This window comes from Cynocephalus volans, chromosome 2, assembly GCF_027409185.1.
Source record: "Cynocephalus volans isolate mCynVol1 chromosome 2, mCynVol1.pri, whole genome shotgun sequence".
NCBI classification, from domain to species: Eukaryota; Metazoa; Chordata; class Mammalia; order Dermoptera; family Cynocephalidae; genus Cynocephalus; species Cynocephalus volans.
The window spans coordinates 214225082-214245398 of record NC_084461.1 but is presented as its reverse complement, the minus strand read 5'-3'; the positions used below and the strand labels follow the sequence as shown (position 1 = coordinate 214245398).

General features: G+C 51.0%; 1 protein-coding gene across 3 annotated transcripts in view; it reads right to left on the bottom strand.

The window, feature by feature from the left end:
• The window catches only part of TNS3 (tensin 3), a 252451-nt gene that overhangs the window by 104087 nt on the left and 128047 nt on the right, over window positions 1–20317 (bottom strand). For all 3 annotated transcript variants that reach the window (XM_063085688.1, XM_063085686.1, XM_063085687.1), the window contains 6 exons: window positions 18572–18684; window positions 17562–17622; window positions 16652–16727; window positions 1997–2126; window positions 1613–1678; window positions 552–656 (listed from right to left, as the gene is read on the bottom strand). In XM_063085688.1, coding sequence (XP_062941758.1) covers window positions 552–656; window positions 1613–1678; window positions 1997–2126; window positions 16652–16727; window positions 17562–17622; window positions 18572–18684 — 551 coding nt within the window. The remainder of the gene's footprint in view (window positions 1–551; window positions 657–1612; window positions 1679–1996; window positions 2127–16651; window positions 16728–17561; window positions 17623–18571; window positions 18685–20317) is intronic.

Genomic DNA, 20317 nt, shown 5'->3' with positions numbered 1-20317 from the left:
AAAAAAAAAAAAAAAAATGGTTCACAAATTGTATATTCTGTGGGAGAACAGAGATAGGCTTATGCGAGATGGACCCACAAAAATAGAGATTAAAGTGATAGAGCCACAGACAGGGACACCTAAGTAGCAAGAAAACAGAAGTAAAAATGAAATGCCTGTTGCCCCTGGGGCTACACAACAGTAGGAAGGTTGCCCATGACCAGCACCTGGCATTCCCCACATACAAACAGGAAGGGAAGGAAGACGGGAAAACAGTCCCTAGCAATATACAAACACAATTCCAGGCAAGGAAGCTCTGGATATAACTGTACTGACCGGCTCCCCACCCATAACAGCTTCATAAAAAGTTCTGACCCGAATTTGCCAAGCCTGATTCTCATGAGTGCCTTAAAACTTACTACCATGTCCTACCAAGTGTGGCCCTGGGCCTCTGAGAGGACAGGGGAGCTTCTGCTTCTGAGCAGCCGGCAGACTATTTCCGATCTAACCGTGACAGGCTGCCCTCCCACACCCTCGTCCTCGGAAACCGCACATGACAAGGCTCCACGCACCTTCTCCGTCCGCACTCAGGTTCTCGTACGAGTCCCAGCGGATCAATGGGTCAGCTGTGTTGTAGTCCACAATCACTCCGTGGTCGTTGTGCAAATGTTCGGACCCTGCACGGGGCACAAGCGGCAGCATGAGTCCAGTGACGTCCAGCACCCCTGCCCCCTGGCTCCAACGACGAGGGCAGTGCGTGGCCCGGCGAGTGTGCAGAGCGAAGCCCTCCTCCCACGAGCCACGGCACTCAGCAGACACAGCGTGCACAATGTTCGACAAACTGAACGTAGTTAAAACCACTCAGGGAAAAGGAATGGCGAGCACCGGCCACCGTGTGCCAGCCAGCCCGAAGATCATCCCACTGGTGAGGACGTGGAGGCGTCATGAAAAGTCTCAGAACCCACGCTCCCTCCGAGTGCCCAGACCCGCTTTGAAGAACGCCAAGAGGATTTTGAACACACAAGCCACGCGTTGAATGGCTCCTGCCTAAATCATGACAATGAGCATAGAAAGAGGGTGACTGCTTTCTACAGCTGTTAAAATTGGAATTACAACCTTCATGCGTGTGGAGCCTGGGGATGGAGCTGAACAATGCACCTCGACGATAAAGGATCTGATTTCTTTCTTCTGTGTTTTTATGAGAAGGGAGAATTTGTTCTGCACATAAATGTCTGCAGCCTCCTGTACTTCTAATCCCCTTTTGAAACAGTGGTTGGTTGTTGAGGGGAAAAGTAAACATTCGGGACAACCTCACAGGGGATCAAAAGTAGATCAAAAGTAGATCTACCTCAAAGGTAGATCCTCATGACCACCAGCGGGCCACACCCCAGTCCTGGAGGTGCTGCCCGTCTGCACTAAGTGGCCTTGGACAACTCATGCCACCTGTGAGGTCTTACCCAAGTGGGCCTTCTTGTCCTCAAGCCACCTCCTCCCCACTGTCTAATATCCTATTTTTAAAAAGACCTAATTACAAAAGGTGCATATGTGTGCAAAGGTGGGAGATTAGCACACAAACACCAGTGTGCCACCACCCACCCACACCAGCCGCCCAGCGTCCGGCCACGCTACCCACCTGGAATCTTCTCAGGCGTGGCTGAAAAAACTAATTCAACCTTCCCATAGTCAGGAAAACGGTCATCTGAAAAAAAAACAACTATTTCAACACCTTTGAAGAAGATGAAACAAAAAAGTATAAACTGATTTTGTCTTTACGTTCCAACCAGTATAGTACCATTTCAAAATATGCAATAAAAACACCCAGTGGCACAGAAAGCATTTGTAATTTCATGGTTTCCCTACAGTCCTTTCTTTGACGGATCACTTGTTTTTTTCCTGAGATAAGCAATAATTTTTTCAAGAGGCTAGACTTGAGGGAGGTGGGGAAGGCCAGTGAAAGAAACAACTAGGAGGTCTGACCATAGGCAGGCCCCACAGGTGCAGGGCAGCCGCGCCTCACCTTTGTTGGCATTGTCCAGATCCTCCTTTCCAAACACAAGCCTGCAGCCCTGCACAGCCCCGGTGTGAAACTGCACACGGAAAATGACATCGCGGGTGGCCGAGCGGTACTTCTTGTGGTAGCATTTCACCTGGTTAAAGAGAGAAAGCAAGAAGGTTGAGCAGCTGCCACAGGAGGCCTCGCTCTGCACGACAGCACCCCACGCAGGCATGTAGGAGTGCCTCCCCCGTGGAGAGATGTGGCTGCAGCTCACTCCGAGGCGGGATTATTCTGTCCCTGCAAACAGGCTTCTGAAGCTGTCTCAGCAGCTCACAGAGACCCTGCATTGCCGCTGCTGCGGAGCATGATTACAAGGATGCTTCCACAGGGTTCTTGTGCTGTTTCCATGGAATCAAAGTTCCCAAAACATCACAGCCCCTCCTCCTCAGACGGTCCACACCTAAACCCTTTCAGACCACCTGAACATGTCCTGTTTTGGAAGACATCTAGATAATAAAATCCCATGGCCTCTTTTTTCTAAATCTTCACAACTGACGGTGAGGAAGTTTTTCATCTAAACTCTCCATGTTTCAACTTAAAGCCTTCTGTTTTCACAAAAGAAGCAGCTGTCATTATTTCTGTAATGTGCTAAATGCTTGTGTGCATACTATAATTTAGAGAGAGAGACAAAGGCAGAGAGAGAGAGGGAAGGAGAGAGAGAGAAAGAGACGGGGGGAGGCACTAGCATTTAATTTCCCATGCCTGGTTGTCCAGAGGTCCTAAAGGTGGTCATTTAAGTATCCAGAATCACCCAGATAAGATTTGAACTCAGGCTGTGATGCCTCAGCCTTGGAGCTGGGGGTTCACTAGGTCTCTGGGTGCAGCTCAAACCTCCAGGCAGCTGTGCTGATGAGCAGGGGAAGAGCACCCCTTGTAGGCACTTGGCACTGTCAGGGGGTAGTGGGCAGAGCAGGAGCCTTGAGCGTCATACCCCATCTTTACACTGGGGACCTCCCTGCACCTTGTGTCTAAGTGGGGCACTTGCCTTCGGGTGGGCTCCCAGGCCACAGTTGGGGAGGGGTGGTCACTGTGCTGCAGGGAGAGGGGTACCCCTCACTCAAACAGCAGGGGCAGGGTCACCAGGCAGAAGCACCTTTCCAGGGTCCCCAGGGACTTCTCTCAGATCAGACAGTGCACACAGAAGGGGGTTCATCCACCAGGAGACTGGGGGTGGGGGGTAATCAGAGGCAGCCACGTTTTGTAAAAAAGGCATTTCTTGGCAAAAAATGGCCTTAAAATAGTAATGCTTCACAAAGGTAAATGAGAAGCAGCCGCAGCAAATGTGACACTGAACAGCAATGCAGGAGACTGTCACACAGAGGAAGTATCCCAGAGAAACTCGAGAGAAAGGAAGCCTTTAGAGGCCTTGGCCCAGGGAGGCTGGGAATCGTGACCCTTCGGGCAGGTCCAGGAGTTGTTTACCTTTATGTCATCTACAAGGAACCAGTCTGATAAATAAACGGAAAAATGTAAATAAGACCATCAGGAATGTTCCCTGTTGACAAACACATGCATGCTACATGGCCAGCCAAGGGTGATCCAGACCCCGGTGTGCATTCAAGGCCCAGGGCCGGGGTATTTGCAACATGTGAACAAGAATCTCAAAGGAATGTTGAAACCACAACTTGCTTTCTAACAGCAAGTGGCATGCTGGCCAGAAATCTCCCACTTCTGTCTGGGAATCTCCGACTCATGGGCAAAAGCCAATCAGAGGCCATCTTCTCAGCGTTCCTTCCAAAATATCCTGACAGCATCCTCACCCCTCCTCTGGGCTTCCGATGCCCCACATTCACCACACTGACTGCCCATCAAATGCTTCAGCCCACAGCTACTGCCGTGGAGACCCCAGGGAGGGAGACCCGCCACCGAGGGCAAAGCCACCGTCACCCATCTCTAGGGCTGACGGCACCCCTGATGCCTGCTTCCCATGGATTGCCCTGAAAGCAGGGAGTGAAAGAGGGAGATGAGGGCAGGGAAAAGAAAAAGAGAGGCCCAGATTCAAACCATCTTGCTCTCAAACTCCATAAATAGTTGGAGGAACCAAAGACTTGGAAGGAAGACAACCGTGTGGTTTCAGGACACCGACAGCTGGTAAGGGAGGCAGACCTAGACCCAGCGCAGCCCACGTGACAGCAGCCCGCTAACGGACTGGGGCAAGGCTCCCCAGAGAAGGTGGCCTGTGGCTAGGGCCTGACAGGCAGAGTGTGTCCCAGGGAACACGGGGGACGCTGCAGGCTCTGGGCACGGCTGCATAGGGGGCGGCCACGAATGCCCACCCAACTGCAGCTCCCTTTCTTGGGGAGCATTTCTCCTCCCCTCCTGCCCTGGGTATGAAGAGCTCATCCTGCGGCTGTGTCCTCTGTCTGACAACTCATCCCAACTCTGAGCCTCCTTCTGGGCTGGGTCCTGCCACCTTCTCCAGGAACCCAAGATGCCCATTTTGTTCCCACTACTGCTCAGCACAGCAGCTACACACCAACAACAGTGACTCACTGGGCAGGAATCCCAGCTCTGCTCCATGCACCACGCAGGGGAGAAAAGGTCGGCCACACGAGCCCCAGGGAAGGGAGAGGGGAGGCATCTGCTGGTGCCAGGCTGGGCAGTTCCAGACGCCCTCAGAGCACAAGCTCCTCCCCAGGCCTAGGGTGACTCTCCTGCTTGAAGATTCCTGTTTTTCACAGTACAAGGTCTCAAATACTCCTAGGGCTCATCAAAGGAAGAAAGAGCGGTCTATCCCAATGTCATGGTAAAACCGCTATCCTGCAGGCATGCGACCCTCTCCCACGGGGTTTCCGTGGGTGTTGTGACAACACTTTTGTGTGCCACTTGAGATCCTAACCCTTCCTCATACTCACTCCCTGTTTCATGCTGAACTGTTCTCCACTGGTCAGAGGAGGTAAACACCACCCACCTCCCGACCAATGCAGGAACTGAGTCCAGCTCTCTTTTGAAGGCCAAGGAAAACTGCAGAATTTTCCCTAGCCTGGGGCTCCCTGTAGCCACCACCAACACAGCACATCAGACCGTGACAAATCCACCCACCACCAGGAGCCTGTCCTCTGGTGCCCTCTGGAGTATCCAGTAATTATTCATTATCAATATCAATAAATCTTTTTAGCATCAGTGGCAAGAGACCAGAATTGTGCTCTTCATACTTAACAGAAAGAACAATCAACATTGTGCTTCATCCGAGGACCCCAAATGCCACCCTTTAAGACAATGTAATGCACACATTTCATAAAGGTTAGAGTAAGCACGTTGGCTTTAGTAGTGTTATTTACCTGAGCCCCCCAGGAATATTTCTAGCATACATTGACCCTTTGCCTTCCGATTTTAGGACATCTGCAATTCAAACAACTCGAAGAGCTGCAATCACAATTGTGTAGCATGGGAAAATAAAACAGGCACTAGCGAGCTCCGCATCAAGCAACAGGCAGAATCTGTCAATATGCTGCTGCAGAGTCCACAGCAAAACTCATGGGTGCAATGTTGACATCACAACTCACTGGGGGCTTTCAGATGCTGGGAACGTTAAAGCCTCTGGAATTTGCATTCTCTGACTGCAAACTGGATATTATAATATTTCATTATAAAGATTAAATCAGCACCACATACTGATACAATTTGTAAATCCAATTATACGTATCTGTTATGTTTATATACATATATTATTTAAACCGTACAAGCTTCTAGAGAGAGTCCTTGGTATTCAAAATGTTGCACAGGGTGAACAATCATCTCAATGAGAAGGTCTGCACGGGGTCTTGCTCTGGTTTAGTCTGATGAAACAATTCGGCAACCCTGGCCCAACCTTATTTCCTAACAGTTGCATAAAAACATGCCTGAGCCCTCAACTGGACTGTAAGTTAGTGACCAGAACCAAGCCCTGCTTTGACCCTGTCTGCCCAAGTACAAAAGGCAGGCACACAAGAGTCCTCATTAAAGAATGTATCGATCAATCTGGTGTTTAAGGATATGCTGAAAGGCTTGCTGAATCCTTAGGCCCCATGGATGTATTTTTATTTCAAACTGTCCCTCAACAAGAGAAAAGCACCTTGGATCAAAAGAGTCAAGGCAGCCCCAGGAATGCCTGCCCCCAATTCAGAAGTTGCCTGTCAAGTGTTGTCAGTTCCCACACTCCACCCCGGATGCCAGGCCTTGTAGGGGCAGCTCCTATTCAGATCCAATTTCCCCTCAATTTTCTAAGCGAAAGACGAAGGACCCTTGAAGCATCCCCCACAGCAAATACAGCCACGCTCTCGTCCCACATCTTGCTGGTGGCCCTGGTGGCTGTCTCAGTGGGCCTCAAGTAATCTGTGTCCTCAGGGAATGAACCATAACCACAAACTGAAGGTGTAAAAGGTTTGAGAGTTGTGCCTCATACGTCAAAGCACCAAAGCACCAAACACCTACATCACACAGGGCAAACACTAATCATGATTTCTTTTTTTTTTTTTCTATTTTTTGCCACAAAATAAGTCTTAATACATTTAAAAAGACAAATATAGAAAATATGTTCTCTGACCACCATAACAGAAGGAAATTTAGGAAATTCACAAATGTGTGGAAATTAACCCTCTCCTAAATAAACAATGGGTAAAAAGAAAAACCACAGGGACGTTAGAGAATACTTTGAGATAAAAACCAGAGCACAACATATCAAAATTTATAAGATGCAGGGCTCATGCCGTGCTTAGAGGAAAATTTACACTGGAAAATATCTATATTAAAAATAAGAAAAATCTCAAATCAGTAATGTAAACTTCTACCTAAAGAAAATAGAAAAACAAGAGCAAAATAAGTCAAAAGTAAATATAAGCAGGAAATAATAAAGATTACAACAGAAATATATGAAATACGGAATAAAAAAACAATAGAGAAAATCAACAAAACCAAAAGTTGATTTTTTGAAAAGATCAGCAAAACTTGCAAACCTTTATCTGAACTGACCAAGAAAAAAAAAAAAAAAGGCCACATTTACCAAAATCAGAAATAAATCACGAGCATTATTACATGGTCATTATGTGTTTTTTTTGTGGTGATAAGATTTAATTTCTTTCTCTTCCTCATTTGCATTTTTGTTCACCAAGTGGATTTTGTTCTTTATTGTGGATTTGTGGTAGTGATTATCATTTTTTGGATTCCAGATGCAGGACTTCCTCGAGGATTTCTTGTAGGGCTGGTATGTGGTGGTGAATTCCCACAGCTTTTGTTTGTTTGGAAAATACCTTATTTTTCCCACATTTCTGAAGGATAGCCTTTCTGGGTATAGGATTCTTGGCTGGTTTTAGTGTTTTGAATATATCATCCTGTTTTCTTTTGGCCCGTAGAGTTTCTGTTGACAAGTCTGCTGTTAGTCTGATAGGGGATCCCTTACTGATGACACTTTTCTCCTGCTTCTTTTAAGATTCTCTCTTTGTCTTTGAGCTTTGCCAGTTTGACTATAATGTGTCTTGGAGAGGATCTCTTTGAGTTGAATATGTTTGGGGATCTTTGAGCCTCCTGGATCTGAAGGTCCGTGTCTCTTTGCATATCTGGGAAGTTTTCTGTTATTATTTCATTGAATAGCTTTTCCATGCCTTTTTCTTTTCTCCTCCCCTTCAGGAACACCCATGATTTGAATATTTGTGCATTTAAGGTTGTCTGCTAGCTCTCTTAGATTTTCTTCATTTTTTAAAATTCTTTTTTCTTTTTTTTGTCTGCCTGGGTTATTTTGAAAAGACTATCTTCAAGATCAGAAATTCTTCTACTTATTGTAGCCTGCTGCTTAAGCTATTGGTTGTGTTTTTTATTTTGTTGAGTGACTATTTCGGTTCCATGAGTTCTGCTACATTCTTTTTCAAGGTATTAATCTCTTTGTAGATTTCCTCCTTCATATTCTCGATTTTTTTTCTCATTTCATTATGCAGTCTGAGTCTTCTCATATCTCAGTGAGTTTCCTTAAGATTGTTGCTCAGAATTCCTTTTCAGTCATTTTAAGAGTTTCTTGCTCTATAGGGTATGGCATTTGAGAATTACTGTATTCTTTCAGTGGTGTCATATTTTCTTGGTTTTCATATTTATAGTATCACTACATTGATGTCTGGTTCGTATTCTATTACTCTGAAGTGGGCTTTGAGGAGTCTCCAGTCTTCTTCTAGTCTCCATTGGTGACTCTCCTTGTGTCAGTGAAGTCCAGTGTCTGGCAGGTTGCCTGCTGTGACTACTGCTGTTGGGGGCCACCCACACAGAACTGGCATTTTTAGCATGCTCTCTTGCTTGCTTTGGGTGGGAGATGCTGCCTTTGGTTCCTGCCTAGGACCTCAGGTGTGCTCTCTTGCTTGATTCTGGGTGGAGGGGGCTGCCCTCAGCTCTGGCCACCAACGATGATTTCATGTGAAGGGGGAAATGATTTCAGATAGCCTCAGTATTGTAATTCACAAACCATGGAAAGGTGGGCAAATAATGGCCATCAATGAAAACAATTAAGTCCATGGAGCTGAAGTGACAGCATGGATGAAGATCAGACCCAGGTCTGGAAGACTCCCGGTACAGAAAGGGAGAAGGGCAATCACAAGACAACATGCTCATGGGCACAGCAGACATCTGCATGCACAACCTCTCCTGAGGCAACATCTCAGAAGGACACTTTCATTGTCCCTGGTCTTATGTAAAGTGCTCACAGTAAGAAAGGATAATGATGGCACTATTTGTCTGTGACAACTTCTTGAGGAGTTATCACCTTCATTTACACATCAGATCCTTGGAGCAAGATCATGGAGCCATTGATCTTGAAGACAGAATACAAGTGGTTATGGGTTTGCCCATGCAGGGCAGCAGGATGGAGCAAGCAGATGGAAGAGTGTTTACCAGCCCTGGGCCTGGGTGCCCAGCCTGGCAGGGAGCAAGCTGGATCAGGTCCCTGGGTCCCTGCCAGGTTTCTAGTGGGCCCATTGCCTGCATGAATTCCTGAGCAGGGTTACATAACCCACCACTGCCTCACCATGGCTGTGCCTCCTACCCATCAACGTGGACCTCCTGAGGTTCTGACCTTTTGAAAGGGGTGGTCTTCAGAATCTAACCTTTCATGGAAAACATACCTTGAAGACAGGACAGGTGTGTGGTCAGGAGGGGCCAGGTGGGGCTGGGCTGGCCGTGCTGAGGCAAAGGCAGTTGGTGCGTCAATGTCAATGTTGCTGTCACCAATAACAGTGCCATCTGCTCATTCCGAGTCCAAGAAATGGCAAACAGAGCTCTGACTTCCCAAGTGATTTTCCTAGCCAGTTAAGAGTTGACCCTAGTACTTCGTTCTTTGTAAACTTGACCCATTATCTCTGCCAATATGTTTCAATGCAGAATCCCTCATGAATGAAGACAGGCAAATGTTTCTGCAGACAAAATAGACACCAAAATCGAAGAGGGGGACACTACAGAGGACAGGACACCTTTTCGAAGGAGGAGGATGGGGGAGGCGAGCCAACCTGGGAGGCCACTTCCCAGCATGTACAGCACAGAGCAGCCCCAGAATGTCCCCAGATGGAGTGAGCTCGCCAGGGTGTCTACAGCTCATTGGGGTGTATCTACCTAGGCCTTTTCTGCTCCTTTGGATCCTTTCCAAGTCACAGCCATTTCCAAATGAAGTGAGACCACCTACATATTTGAACTTTACCTGCAAATTTGCCGTCTGTGCCTTCTCGACCTCAGGCTTGCTCACTGAACTTGGAGAGGTGCATATCATGCCATAAGAGGCCCACTGTAAAGGATGGGGCAGACAGAGAGCAGCCTGGGCTCCATGTGTTTCTTATGGCAGTCTGGGCCCACCTGGAGAGGGGGAGGCTGGCGAGGAGAGACTTGGTTCAACTCCTGCATCTCAAATCTCAGGCAACCAGAACCAACGTAAATGGTAAGAAGGGGAATGCTCCTCTCTCGGGATGCTCTGCCAACATTTTTCCTTCCCATGTCAATCCCCTGACTCATTTTCAGGTGGAACCAGCAGCACTGGGACTTTTGAGCTTCAGCACAATGCGGACTCCACAGACTCTGGTCTGAGTGTTGGCAGTCATCTGCTGGACTCCTGCCTTGCTCCAGGCCAAACACCCACAGCCACCTGTCCCAGAACCTGAACCCTCATGGGCAGGGTCTCAGCACTGCTCACTCTCACATCCCCACAGTGCCTAGCTTGGGCTGCGTGCTGTGCTTAATTGTCACAAGTGAATGCTGGTGACAAATCAGAGCAAAGGGGCCAGGTGATCAATGGCACTTGATTCACTATTAATCTTACTAAACCTTCCACAATACATTTAATGAACAGAGGTGCTATGGGCTGCATTGCATCCCTCCACGTGACTGTATTTGCAAACAAGGTCTTTACAAAGGTAATTAAGTTCAAATGAAGCTGCTAGGATGGGCTCTCATGAATTATGACTGGTGCCCTTGTGAGAAGAGATGACACAGACACACCCACAGAGGGATGACCACATGAGGACACAGGGAGGAGACACAGTCTACAAACCAAGGAGAGAACTCAAGAGAAACCCATCCTGCTGACACACTGATCTCAGACTTCCAGCCCCCAGAACGCTGAGGAAATGAATTCCTGTCGTTTAAGCGACGTAGTCTGAGATTCTTCCTACGGCAGCTGTAGCAGACTGCGATGGGTTAAAAGTACTTTTAGGCTTCCTAGAGATAGAGAACTGAGCTAAACCTCTTAGCTAATCACTTCTATGAACAGTGTAAGGAAAAATCATCCTCTGTGCTGGAAAAATACCCGTTTAGGCTGAAACTCACACCTTCCTCCTCCCATCTGATGGGGCTGTAGAAAATAAGTAACAGAGAGTACAAGAAGGCATCATAAACACAGGGAGCATAAATCAAATCACCATGCGATTCCAAAATGTTCCATGTGAGGAATGAAGAAAGGTACAGAAAGGAAATGATTTTATCAAAGCAAGTATCTCCTGTGAAAATATCTGGAATCTCCTAGTTTCCAGCATTTCTAACGGAAACAAATAATTCATGGACAAGGTACTCCCAGAACATGAAATATTCAGAGAGATTCTCCCAGGGAAGCCTGACCTCAGCTCCAGGACCCTCACACTCCCAGATCCTTCAGGCACGTGTGGCTTCTGCTTCAGTGCAGATGCACCAGGACACACTTTGCCACAGCATCCTGGCCACATGGTGCACCACACAGGCTGTCTCCACTCCCAGAGGAGCCAGCAGCTCCCCGGGTGCACAGCTAGCTAGCCTGAGATTCTCAGAGACCCTGGCCCGGCCAGTGTGCTAGGGATGTGGTTGTGGTGCTGGATCTCTGGCTCAGCCAGGTTCCTGGTCTGTAAGGTGGGTAAAGTGATGATGTGCTGGGCACAGTGCTGGCCTCTGATCACACTTAGCAATCTGGAGCCACTACCCCTTCTCTGTGTGTCTCAGACATCTGCTGAGCGTCCATCCCTCTGAAGAATACCATGACAGACTCAAGAGAGTGTACATGTAAGAACTGACTCCACCTCAAGGTGCAGACGGGGTATCAATGATGGATTATAGAGCCCAGCCTTGGGGAGGGCGCAGCCACATGCCAGGGAGTCATGGGAGCTCAGAGCCGGACGGGTGGCATCAGTGAGACAGGAAAGGATTGAGGGGACGATGCCCAGTGTGAACACCAGCACAGTGTCACTGAGGGGGGATGATCTGGCGGGGAAGGGACAGGAAAATGAGGGGCTCGAATGTTAGGCCAGGCACTTGGGCTTCCTCCCAAGGATGCTGGACCGCAGCAGGGACACCGTGGCCAAATGTGGGCCACACCATGTGGAGGACAGCTCAGAGGGGACAGGCAGCAGTGTCCTGGGAGGAGGGGACCGCAGGAAGCACGGTCATGGTGGCTGGAGGCAGGATGCATCCATGTCAAGCCTGCATGGCTGATGACATGTGAGGTGAGGGGGACATAAAGGGCAAAGCTCGAGTTTGGGGACCAGTGGGCAGGAGTCCTAGGAAACTGCAGGACTTAGGGACAGATAGATGGGATTGACCAAGGGAAGCCCGGGCCAGCTGGGGGACATTAGTGGGCTGGGGGACATGGGGTCGGAATCAGAATCAAGTAGAGGCAGTGGGAGCCAGTGAGGGGCTCAGAGGAGTAGGAGGGGCCACCGGCGAGGCTGCCCGGGAGGCTCCCGAAAGGCTTCAGGTCAGAAGCCAAGGAAGAGAAGGCACCACCAGAGAGGACAGGGCCCAGACACGCACACACAGACAGGCGGGAGGACAAGGTCTCCAGGACGCTGCTGCACGTGGTCCCCTGTGGACTGGAGGGAGAGGCGCCATCAGGGAGCCACATCAAGCAAGGCACAGCTGAGCACAAACCACTCCGCCCTAAAACCAGGATAAGAAAGAGGGAGGGAGAGCAGGCGGTGGCCGGGGGTGAAGAGCCTGGCGCAGGCTGAGCAGAGGAACCAGCGCGTGGCAAGGGAGGACCCGGGAGGATCTGAGGGGCGGCGTGGGAGCCGGGGCAGGCCGCGGGGGAGCGGGCTGCACCGTGGTCTGATGTTTGTGTCCCTCACATCCATGTGTTGAATCCTCACCCCCGAGGTGATGGTGTTTGGAGATGGGGCCTTGGGGGAGTGATGCAGTCATGAGGGTGGAGCCATCGTGCATGGGATCAGAGCCCTCACAGAAGAGGCCCCAGAGAGCTGCCTGGCACACAGCGAGAAGCCACAGTCTATGAACAACCCACCCTCACCAGACTCCAAACCTGCCAGTGCCTTGATCTTGGACTTCCAGCCTCCAGAACCATGAGCAATAGATCCCTGTTTAGAAGCCACCGGGTCTATTCTGTCAGAGCAGCCTGGATGGACTAAGACAGTCGGGAAGACCACCAAGAAGAAAGGGGTGGTGCCTCCTCCCGTGTGAGCACCCCACACCAGCACAGCGTCTCCTCCTGATACAGTCTGCTCAAGCCTCAAGCTCAGGCTCCAGAGCTGTATCCTTCCGAAAGCCGCCCCCACCAGCCACGGTCCGAGGCTCCCTTGTGACCCTGCAGTCAGTCCCCCTAGGTCCTGCAGGACTGCTCTGCCCTGCGGTCAGCAGGTGAGGCCCTGCACCCGTGCCTCCCTTAGGCCACCCCTGTGTGTGGCTCACAGGCAGAGGGACACCCAGGGCAGCCCTGACTCTCCTGGGCTGGCCTGACCCCCACTTCTCGCCATTGTCTGCTCCCTGAACACTTGGCATCCTGCCTCTCCTTGTCCTCAAAGCCAGTGCTGCTTCCTCACCGGGGCTGGAGCTCTGCCCTCTCTGATGCTGGTGCCCCCTCTCCTCTGATGACTATTTGTAGGAAAAAGTGTACAGAGCCTCAAGGACGCCACGCCCCAGCCCTGGACCTCATGAGTTCTGAGTGCTGTAAGAACAGGGGTCCATGCCACATGGGAACAACCTGGACATGTTCACATGAGTCTTCATCCTCACTTTGACTCAGCGCCTTACCCAGCACATGCCTGAGAGACGCTTCCTGGCTGAGCACCTCTCGAGAGGTGTGGCCCGCCGTGGTAGAGTTACCCTGTGGCCTGACCCCTCACTGCAGCTTGCCCTGGGGACTGTCACTGCTCAGCACTAAGTGGACTCACAAGTGTGGGCTGGAAACAACATTTTCTGAGAAGGTCCAATCTGATCGCTGTTTCAGATTTCCTGCCAGCAAAGGGCCAAGGAAGTGCTAGAGCCTGCAGTGAGAGACGACGGCTAATACGCCACTGACACGTGTAACTGGAAATAAGCAAGGCTGCTGCCAGGCGAGGAGAGGCACCCGCTGCATGGGCTCTGGACACCCGGGAGGCATCTTCTTTCACCCGAACACACAAGATCGCTCTCCTGAACTTGAGCAACATGCAGCTCCACCAGCTCCCGAAACGCCCAGGAACTTCGCCCAGGAGCAGACGGTGTTCAGGAACGGGCCAGGCCCAAGCATGTCGGGCAGGGACGCCTCCTTCTCCTCGCCTGCCCCACCCCATTCCTGGACCTGCCTCAGTTCCCAAGTGCCAAACCACCACCTCCCACCCACGTCCCCTCCAAATCATTCCACAATGGCCCGCTCAAAGCCGTGTCCCAGTGGCCACAGCTGGGACACAGGTGATGTTTGCTCAGACTCCACCCTTGGGCTGCAGTGCCTGCTACAGGGCAGGACGGGGCTGGGACAGGGCACAGGAGGGAGAAGCTTGCGGGGGAGGGGGGAGGCCCGCCAGGGGTTCTTCCCCAGGGTGGAGTGGTTGCCACCCTGAAAGTTGAGTGCAGCCAGGTCCGGGGTGGCAGCGGCCATGGTGATGCCTTGGGCTCCCACTGATGGTGGCTTCACCCTGTGCCCGGTGCTGTCCTGGGAGAGTTATATGGGGCAGCTCATCTAAGCCCTACAAACCTTAAGTATGGCCTGCAGTTGGAGCAGTCCACATTTCCTAAAAGAAAGCACACTACGCAATTTGGCTTCGACCTTCCAAGACAAGGAGAGTGTCATCACAAGGACAGACGCCCTCACAAATGCACCAGCCTCCAGTGGAGCCCTGGGGCCTGGGGCGTGTGCCCTGTTGGGAAGCCCTTTCCAGCTGCACCCTGAGGCCCAAGCCACAGGGCACTTCCACCTGAATCCTTGCCATCCCGTTCCACCTCATCCTGACATGGCCTCCTTGGGCTTTGCAGCTCTGTAGGTCCCCTCTGCAAAAAAAAACCACGTTCCCACCAGATGCCCCCAGAACACACATGTCCCTCTGTCCCCCCTTACTTCCTGTGCCTAGGGCCACACACAGAGACTCAAAAAAGTGCAAAACATTCAAAAATGGAAGAGTGGATGAGTAGGAAGGAAGGAGGGAGGAAGGAGAAGAGGAAGAGAGAGAGTGGAGAAAGGAAGGGGTTGGAGGGAGCAGGGAGGAGGGGTAGCCAGGCACTTCCCAGGGGACTGGCCTCTGGACAGCCCCCACTCCTGTGGCCTCACAAAGACCCTGCAGCCACCAGCCCCCAAGCAGCTGAGGTGAGAGGTTCAACCGATGCTCTTTTGGGGTGGGGGCAGAGAGCTGCACACTCAGACTGAGAGTGACCCTTCGCCTCTCAGTTTTTCGGTCACCTCATTGTAAAGGGACATGGCCGTAACTACTGATCAGTGAAGACGGGAACACCCACTCTAGAGACTGGAGATGCCAGCTGCACAGCCCCGCACCGTGGCAGTTGGAACACCGTGAGACGGCTTGGCCAGCTGCAGGTCCTGCCAACATCACCGCCAGCCTCTCTCGGCCTCCTCTTAAAGCTGCAATACTGGACCCAGCTCCAGAGCTGGTGGTGGGTTAAAGCCACCACAGTGTGAAGCCCAGGCTGGTGCTGGCACACAGCAGATGCTCAGTGAAGGCTCGACCCCTTTTCCTGACAATCCCAGGAGGTGCTGGGAGAAGGGCCTGGGCTGCACTCTGGGGTAGCAGAGGGGAAGGAGCACGGGCATGGAGCGCTTCTCCCCTCGCTCCCAGCCAGAGGGTGCAGCCGGGCCATGGCCACGCGGCTCCACTGTGACAGGCTTTCCAGTCCAGGCCCTTTACTTGGGGCGGTGGAATAGAGTGGCTTAGGAAACAAGCCATGAAAATGCATGAACCACCCAACCTCGGTGTTCTCAGCTATGAAATGGAAGGCCTGGCACTAGTGAGGGGCCTGGCACGATGCCTTCAAAGAGCTGGGGTGCAGCACATGGCTGTTGTCCTTGCTGGTCTTCATCACCACCCCGAGGCCCCCCCAGGCCTCCTCTGAGCCGCAGAGCACCTCCCTCAGGGCAGGGATGAGAGCAGGCCCAACAGGGCCACGACGGGGCGAGTGTGTGCACCTCCAAGACCCTCGCTGATTGGACTTCAGGGTGGGCAAAGCGGGGAGTCCACCATCCACTAAGAAAGGGATTTTAAATTCAGACTTTCAAGGGACATAATGAGAATCCTCAAAGACTTTGGATGAGCCTTTTATACTAAGATGAAATGCTACCTCTTGAATCATCTTACCGTCTTAGTGAGGGCGATCCTCCAAGGCCACGTAAAGATGCAGGTAAGTTACCCTATACATGTTGAAAGCCATACAGATGTCTTAAAGGCTTTCCTTATTTCAGATAAAGTCTTTTCTAAAATTATTTTAAATGTATGATTTCTTCTGTATTCAAGATAGAAAAAAGGCAAAAATGTAACAGCTAACTCCTCCAAGAACCAACACACCCAAGAATCAAAATTACCTGGAGAAATCACTGTTTTGATCATTAGAAAAACAGTGCAAACTCCAGTTGTGTTTCATACTCTGCCTACTAATGATAAAAATACATATTTTATTTCTACACCTACACTCTTGGAGGCCTATGATCGTATTAAGAAAGAAAATTATGGTGGGACATGCGGACCCTCAGAAGTGCAGTGGCTGAGTTAGAACTTTAATTCCAGGTTTACTTATATCAAGTGGCTCTGTAATACAGGAGAATCAAGGACAAGGAGTTGCTCTGTCTATTTAATTAAAATAATTTTACTCAGAAAATTAACCAAATGCCTTAAGGTAAAGTCTACTTTCCATTCTTCTTATAGGTTTTTGGGGAGGTGGGGTGTTACCGTTTTAAGACAGAATCATTTTTTCTGTTGGAGTCAAGTGGGCACTCACCATGACGTCCCCCTTCAGAAGCTGGGCTGGCTCAATGACAATGCAGATGCGGCTGGTGTTTTCTGGACCCACATTGCTTGACGATAAACGAGAAGACAGGTCATTATACACTTTCATGATTTCATGGAAATACATGCTGAGAAATGCAACTGTACAACTGAAAACTCAGAAATTACACAAAATGTCCCAATTAGCCCAGAGTCCAATTCCTGAAAATCTACCCTACAGAAATGAGTCAAAAAGGTTCAAGAGAGCTCCCAGGCCAGGGACGGTCCTCACGGCACCACCGTGGTCAGTGAACAACGTGATGTGGCTGAGCCCAAGCCTGGGGCCCGAGCACGTGGGGACCACGCAGCCCTGGAGGACGAGCAGCGGCTTCTGTTACGAGCCAAGGGCACAGCTCCCAAAGTGACATCTGTGTGTGTGGGGTCCAACATGAACCCAGAAACAGGAACACAGCTCTTTCTGAGTGGTGAGAACCTTCCTTACCTTTATTCATTTTCTATTAATGTTCATAAAATACTTATCGGCATGCAAAAACAAAAACACAGAAAGCTCAGAATTTTGTACAAATTCCAAGGATGTGTGGCTATCTCTCGTCTAAAACGCAAAAGAGAGGAAAAAAAAATACAATGGGATGCTGTTATAGGACTTTAATGTGTTCACTTCTAAACAGCAAATGGCTCTCTCTCTGAAAACTCCAGAGCCCACACTCATTGATGGAGCCAAGTGGTGTGAGAGCCACAGCCCACGTGCATGGGGCAGGAGTGCAGGCCACCAAAGGGTGGCCTCTAGACTCTTTCTGGTTCCCTGGTGTTATTCTGCTCCCTCACCCCCACACCTTCCTGTGGCACAGGCAGCGGTTCCCTGGGCTGTCCGCAAGTCCCACGGGAGAGGCTCCAGCACTTACTAGATGCCTGACGTGTACACGGGCTGCATGGCTTGGTAGAGCTTCAGGAAGGGCCGGCACACTGAAAGAGAGGCACAGCTGTCTGTGAAGACATGATGGGACATCCGAGCAGGAGTTCAGTGAGCAAAGAAAGAGAACAGCTCTAGGAGAGCGGAGACCGCCCGTGCTGTCTCTGAGGTTTGGGACGGCAGCATGTGGGGTCAGACCTGAGCATAAGGGAGATGCCCGCCCCACTGCTGCAGACATAGGTGGGCCTGCCTGGAGGCCAGATCTGGTCCTAAGAGCCTGCAGAGCCACAGTTTGACCTTTATGCCAAGAGTGACCAGGGGCACTGAACAATCCAGCCAGGCTACCTTAATGAGAAACTCAGCAGTCACTCTGGCCATAATGACCACGGGGGTCTGAAGGCACAGATGTACTTTAGAGAGGAAAGAAACTGATAAGCAAGCACCTGCAGGGGGCTGGGGAGGTGGGGACAAGGTCCTGACTACCAGCCATGTGCTGTGAGCACCTGCATGGGACTGAGGAGGAGGGGACAGGGTCCTGATCATCGACTCTGTGCTATGTACTTTCTACAGGTCATTTTCAAGGGGAAGGAGAAGGTGGGATCATAAGACACACTGGGGGAGGCCTGGTCACACTCATGACACTCTCCTGTTGGGCTTCTCTCATGGCTGGGTTAGCCCCAAGGCCAACTGCACAGATGACTCCAGGGGCTGTCGACCAGAGCAACACATGCCTGACTGAGCCACTGCATGCAGGACATGGGTATTTGTGCTCCCTTCACTGGCCACCTGTCCCTCCCCTGATAAGGAGCTTGGCTCAATCCCACATGGCTGGCACTCGGTGCACACGTGGGGTCCCAGCCAGTGACGAGGGAGGCTGAGGAGCAGACCCTGGGGTTGCCTCTGGCCCTCACAGAAGGAAAGGGGAGGCCTGTTCATGTTGAGGGAACCAGGACCAGCCCCAATGGACCACCAAACACAGCACCCCATCTGCACGACACTCACCGCCACCCGTGTCAAAGTTGGGGGAGCCGTGGAGGATGACAAGATGTAGGAACAGAGGCGAGGTGTTCATTTTCACTGATCCCGACAGCAGCCCGCTGAGAAACTGAACGTACCTGCAAAGGATAGACAGTTTAGGCTTCCCAGAAGTGCACCCAGCTCCAGCCCGGGTCCAAGTGGGAGCTGGGAGGCAGGAGGGAACTGGATGAGAAACATAACCTGCTTTTCCAGGGTCCCGGGGAAGAACCTGCTCCCAGTGCTCACAGCCAGGTAAGGTCTCAGCCATACCCTAGAGGGCCACAGCCACATGAGGACTCTATCCCAGACCCTGGGGACTCCCTGTGCTGACCACATGCCAGGCACTGAGGACACAGAAGCACAGCAGCTCCTGGGAGTGGGCGTCCCATACCTGGAGACTTCCATACCTGTCCACAGAACCCAACGCCGGGCAGGGATAGGACACGAGGCTAGCACACACGTGTGCCCTGTAGCTAACATGGCACCTGTGATGGGGGCACCGAGCTCAGAGGAGTCCGGGTCCCCATCCTACTCTGCAGCCTTTGATGCCACACCTAATAGCAAGAGCCTCCCCTACCTGCACTCCCCTCTTCACGCCCAGCTCCAAGACAGAGGCCACATCTGCTGTGGGCCTGGAAGACGTGACTCTTCCTCTTGGAGTTCCAGGCACCAGCCTTGTGCACCTGTGCTGACAGCAGATGCCCTTCCGTGTGCATTTGGGGTCAAGAATAACATTTCTGCACTAGGAGTGTTTATCGCCAGGGCCCTTCTGAGGCACGACATGGTGGCAGTGACCAGAAAGCAAGCTGGACCGCCCACCGTGCTCACTGATCCTCACTCAACCTTGGCCTCTCTCCCGTGCCTACCTGGGAGGCCTGTTCTGTATGCACCTGGGCCCCAGGGCTGGCCCCTGTCCTGAGGTCCCTCACCACGGCCGCACTGCAGCCACATAACATCGACTGTAGCCGGCAACACCTGGTGTGGAATCTATTTGTTTACATGTCTGTCTCCACCAAAGCACTGCAATCTTTGCAAGAGAGAAAAACCCAAACAATCAAAACCCCACAATATCTACCCAGCAATGCATATCTCTCACACCCACAGCAGACCCAAGCAGGAAGCAGCCCATCCCAGGACAGAAACCAGCATTAGACTCGCCCTTACTTAGGTTAAAAAAAAAAATCTCTAATTTATGCAGGCAATTCATACCCAGTCCATTATTCAAGCAGCTGAATTTATACACAAAGCAAATTGCACAACAGGAAAATTTCTGGTAAATATTTTTTTAAAAATCCCTACTTATAGTCCACCCTCTAGGAAAATGTTAGAAAAAAGTGCTTGCTTCAACTTAGGTACAATGTATAGCAAAAAACAGGGCATTTTGGCGTTTCCTCCTTACAGTGGCAAATTGCTCTTCTCTTTCAGAATAGGGTGAAACCTCAGGAGAGTCACAGACACCTGACAATCCCCCTCGAGACCCTTGGGCCCTGCGAGGCCAAATGACCAGGCCACAGCGGCTGGGCCTCCATGCAGTTCCCACATGCCTTCCCTGCCGGGTATTTTCTGCCCTGACAACAAGACTCAACTTCTGCTGTACGCAGACAGAGCAACTGGTGACTCGTCTATTCTTAATCACCTAAATGTTACGCCTTGCAGATTCCATGGGTTCTGTGGCTCCCTGGTTTTGGGCAAAGGCCAAGGGATCAGAGACATTTGGATTAGGGGCCTGAG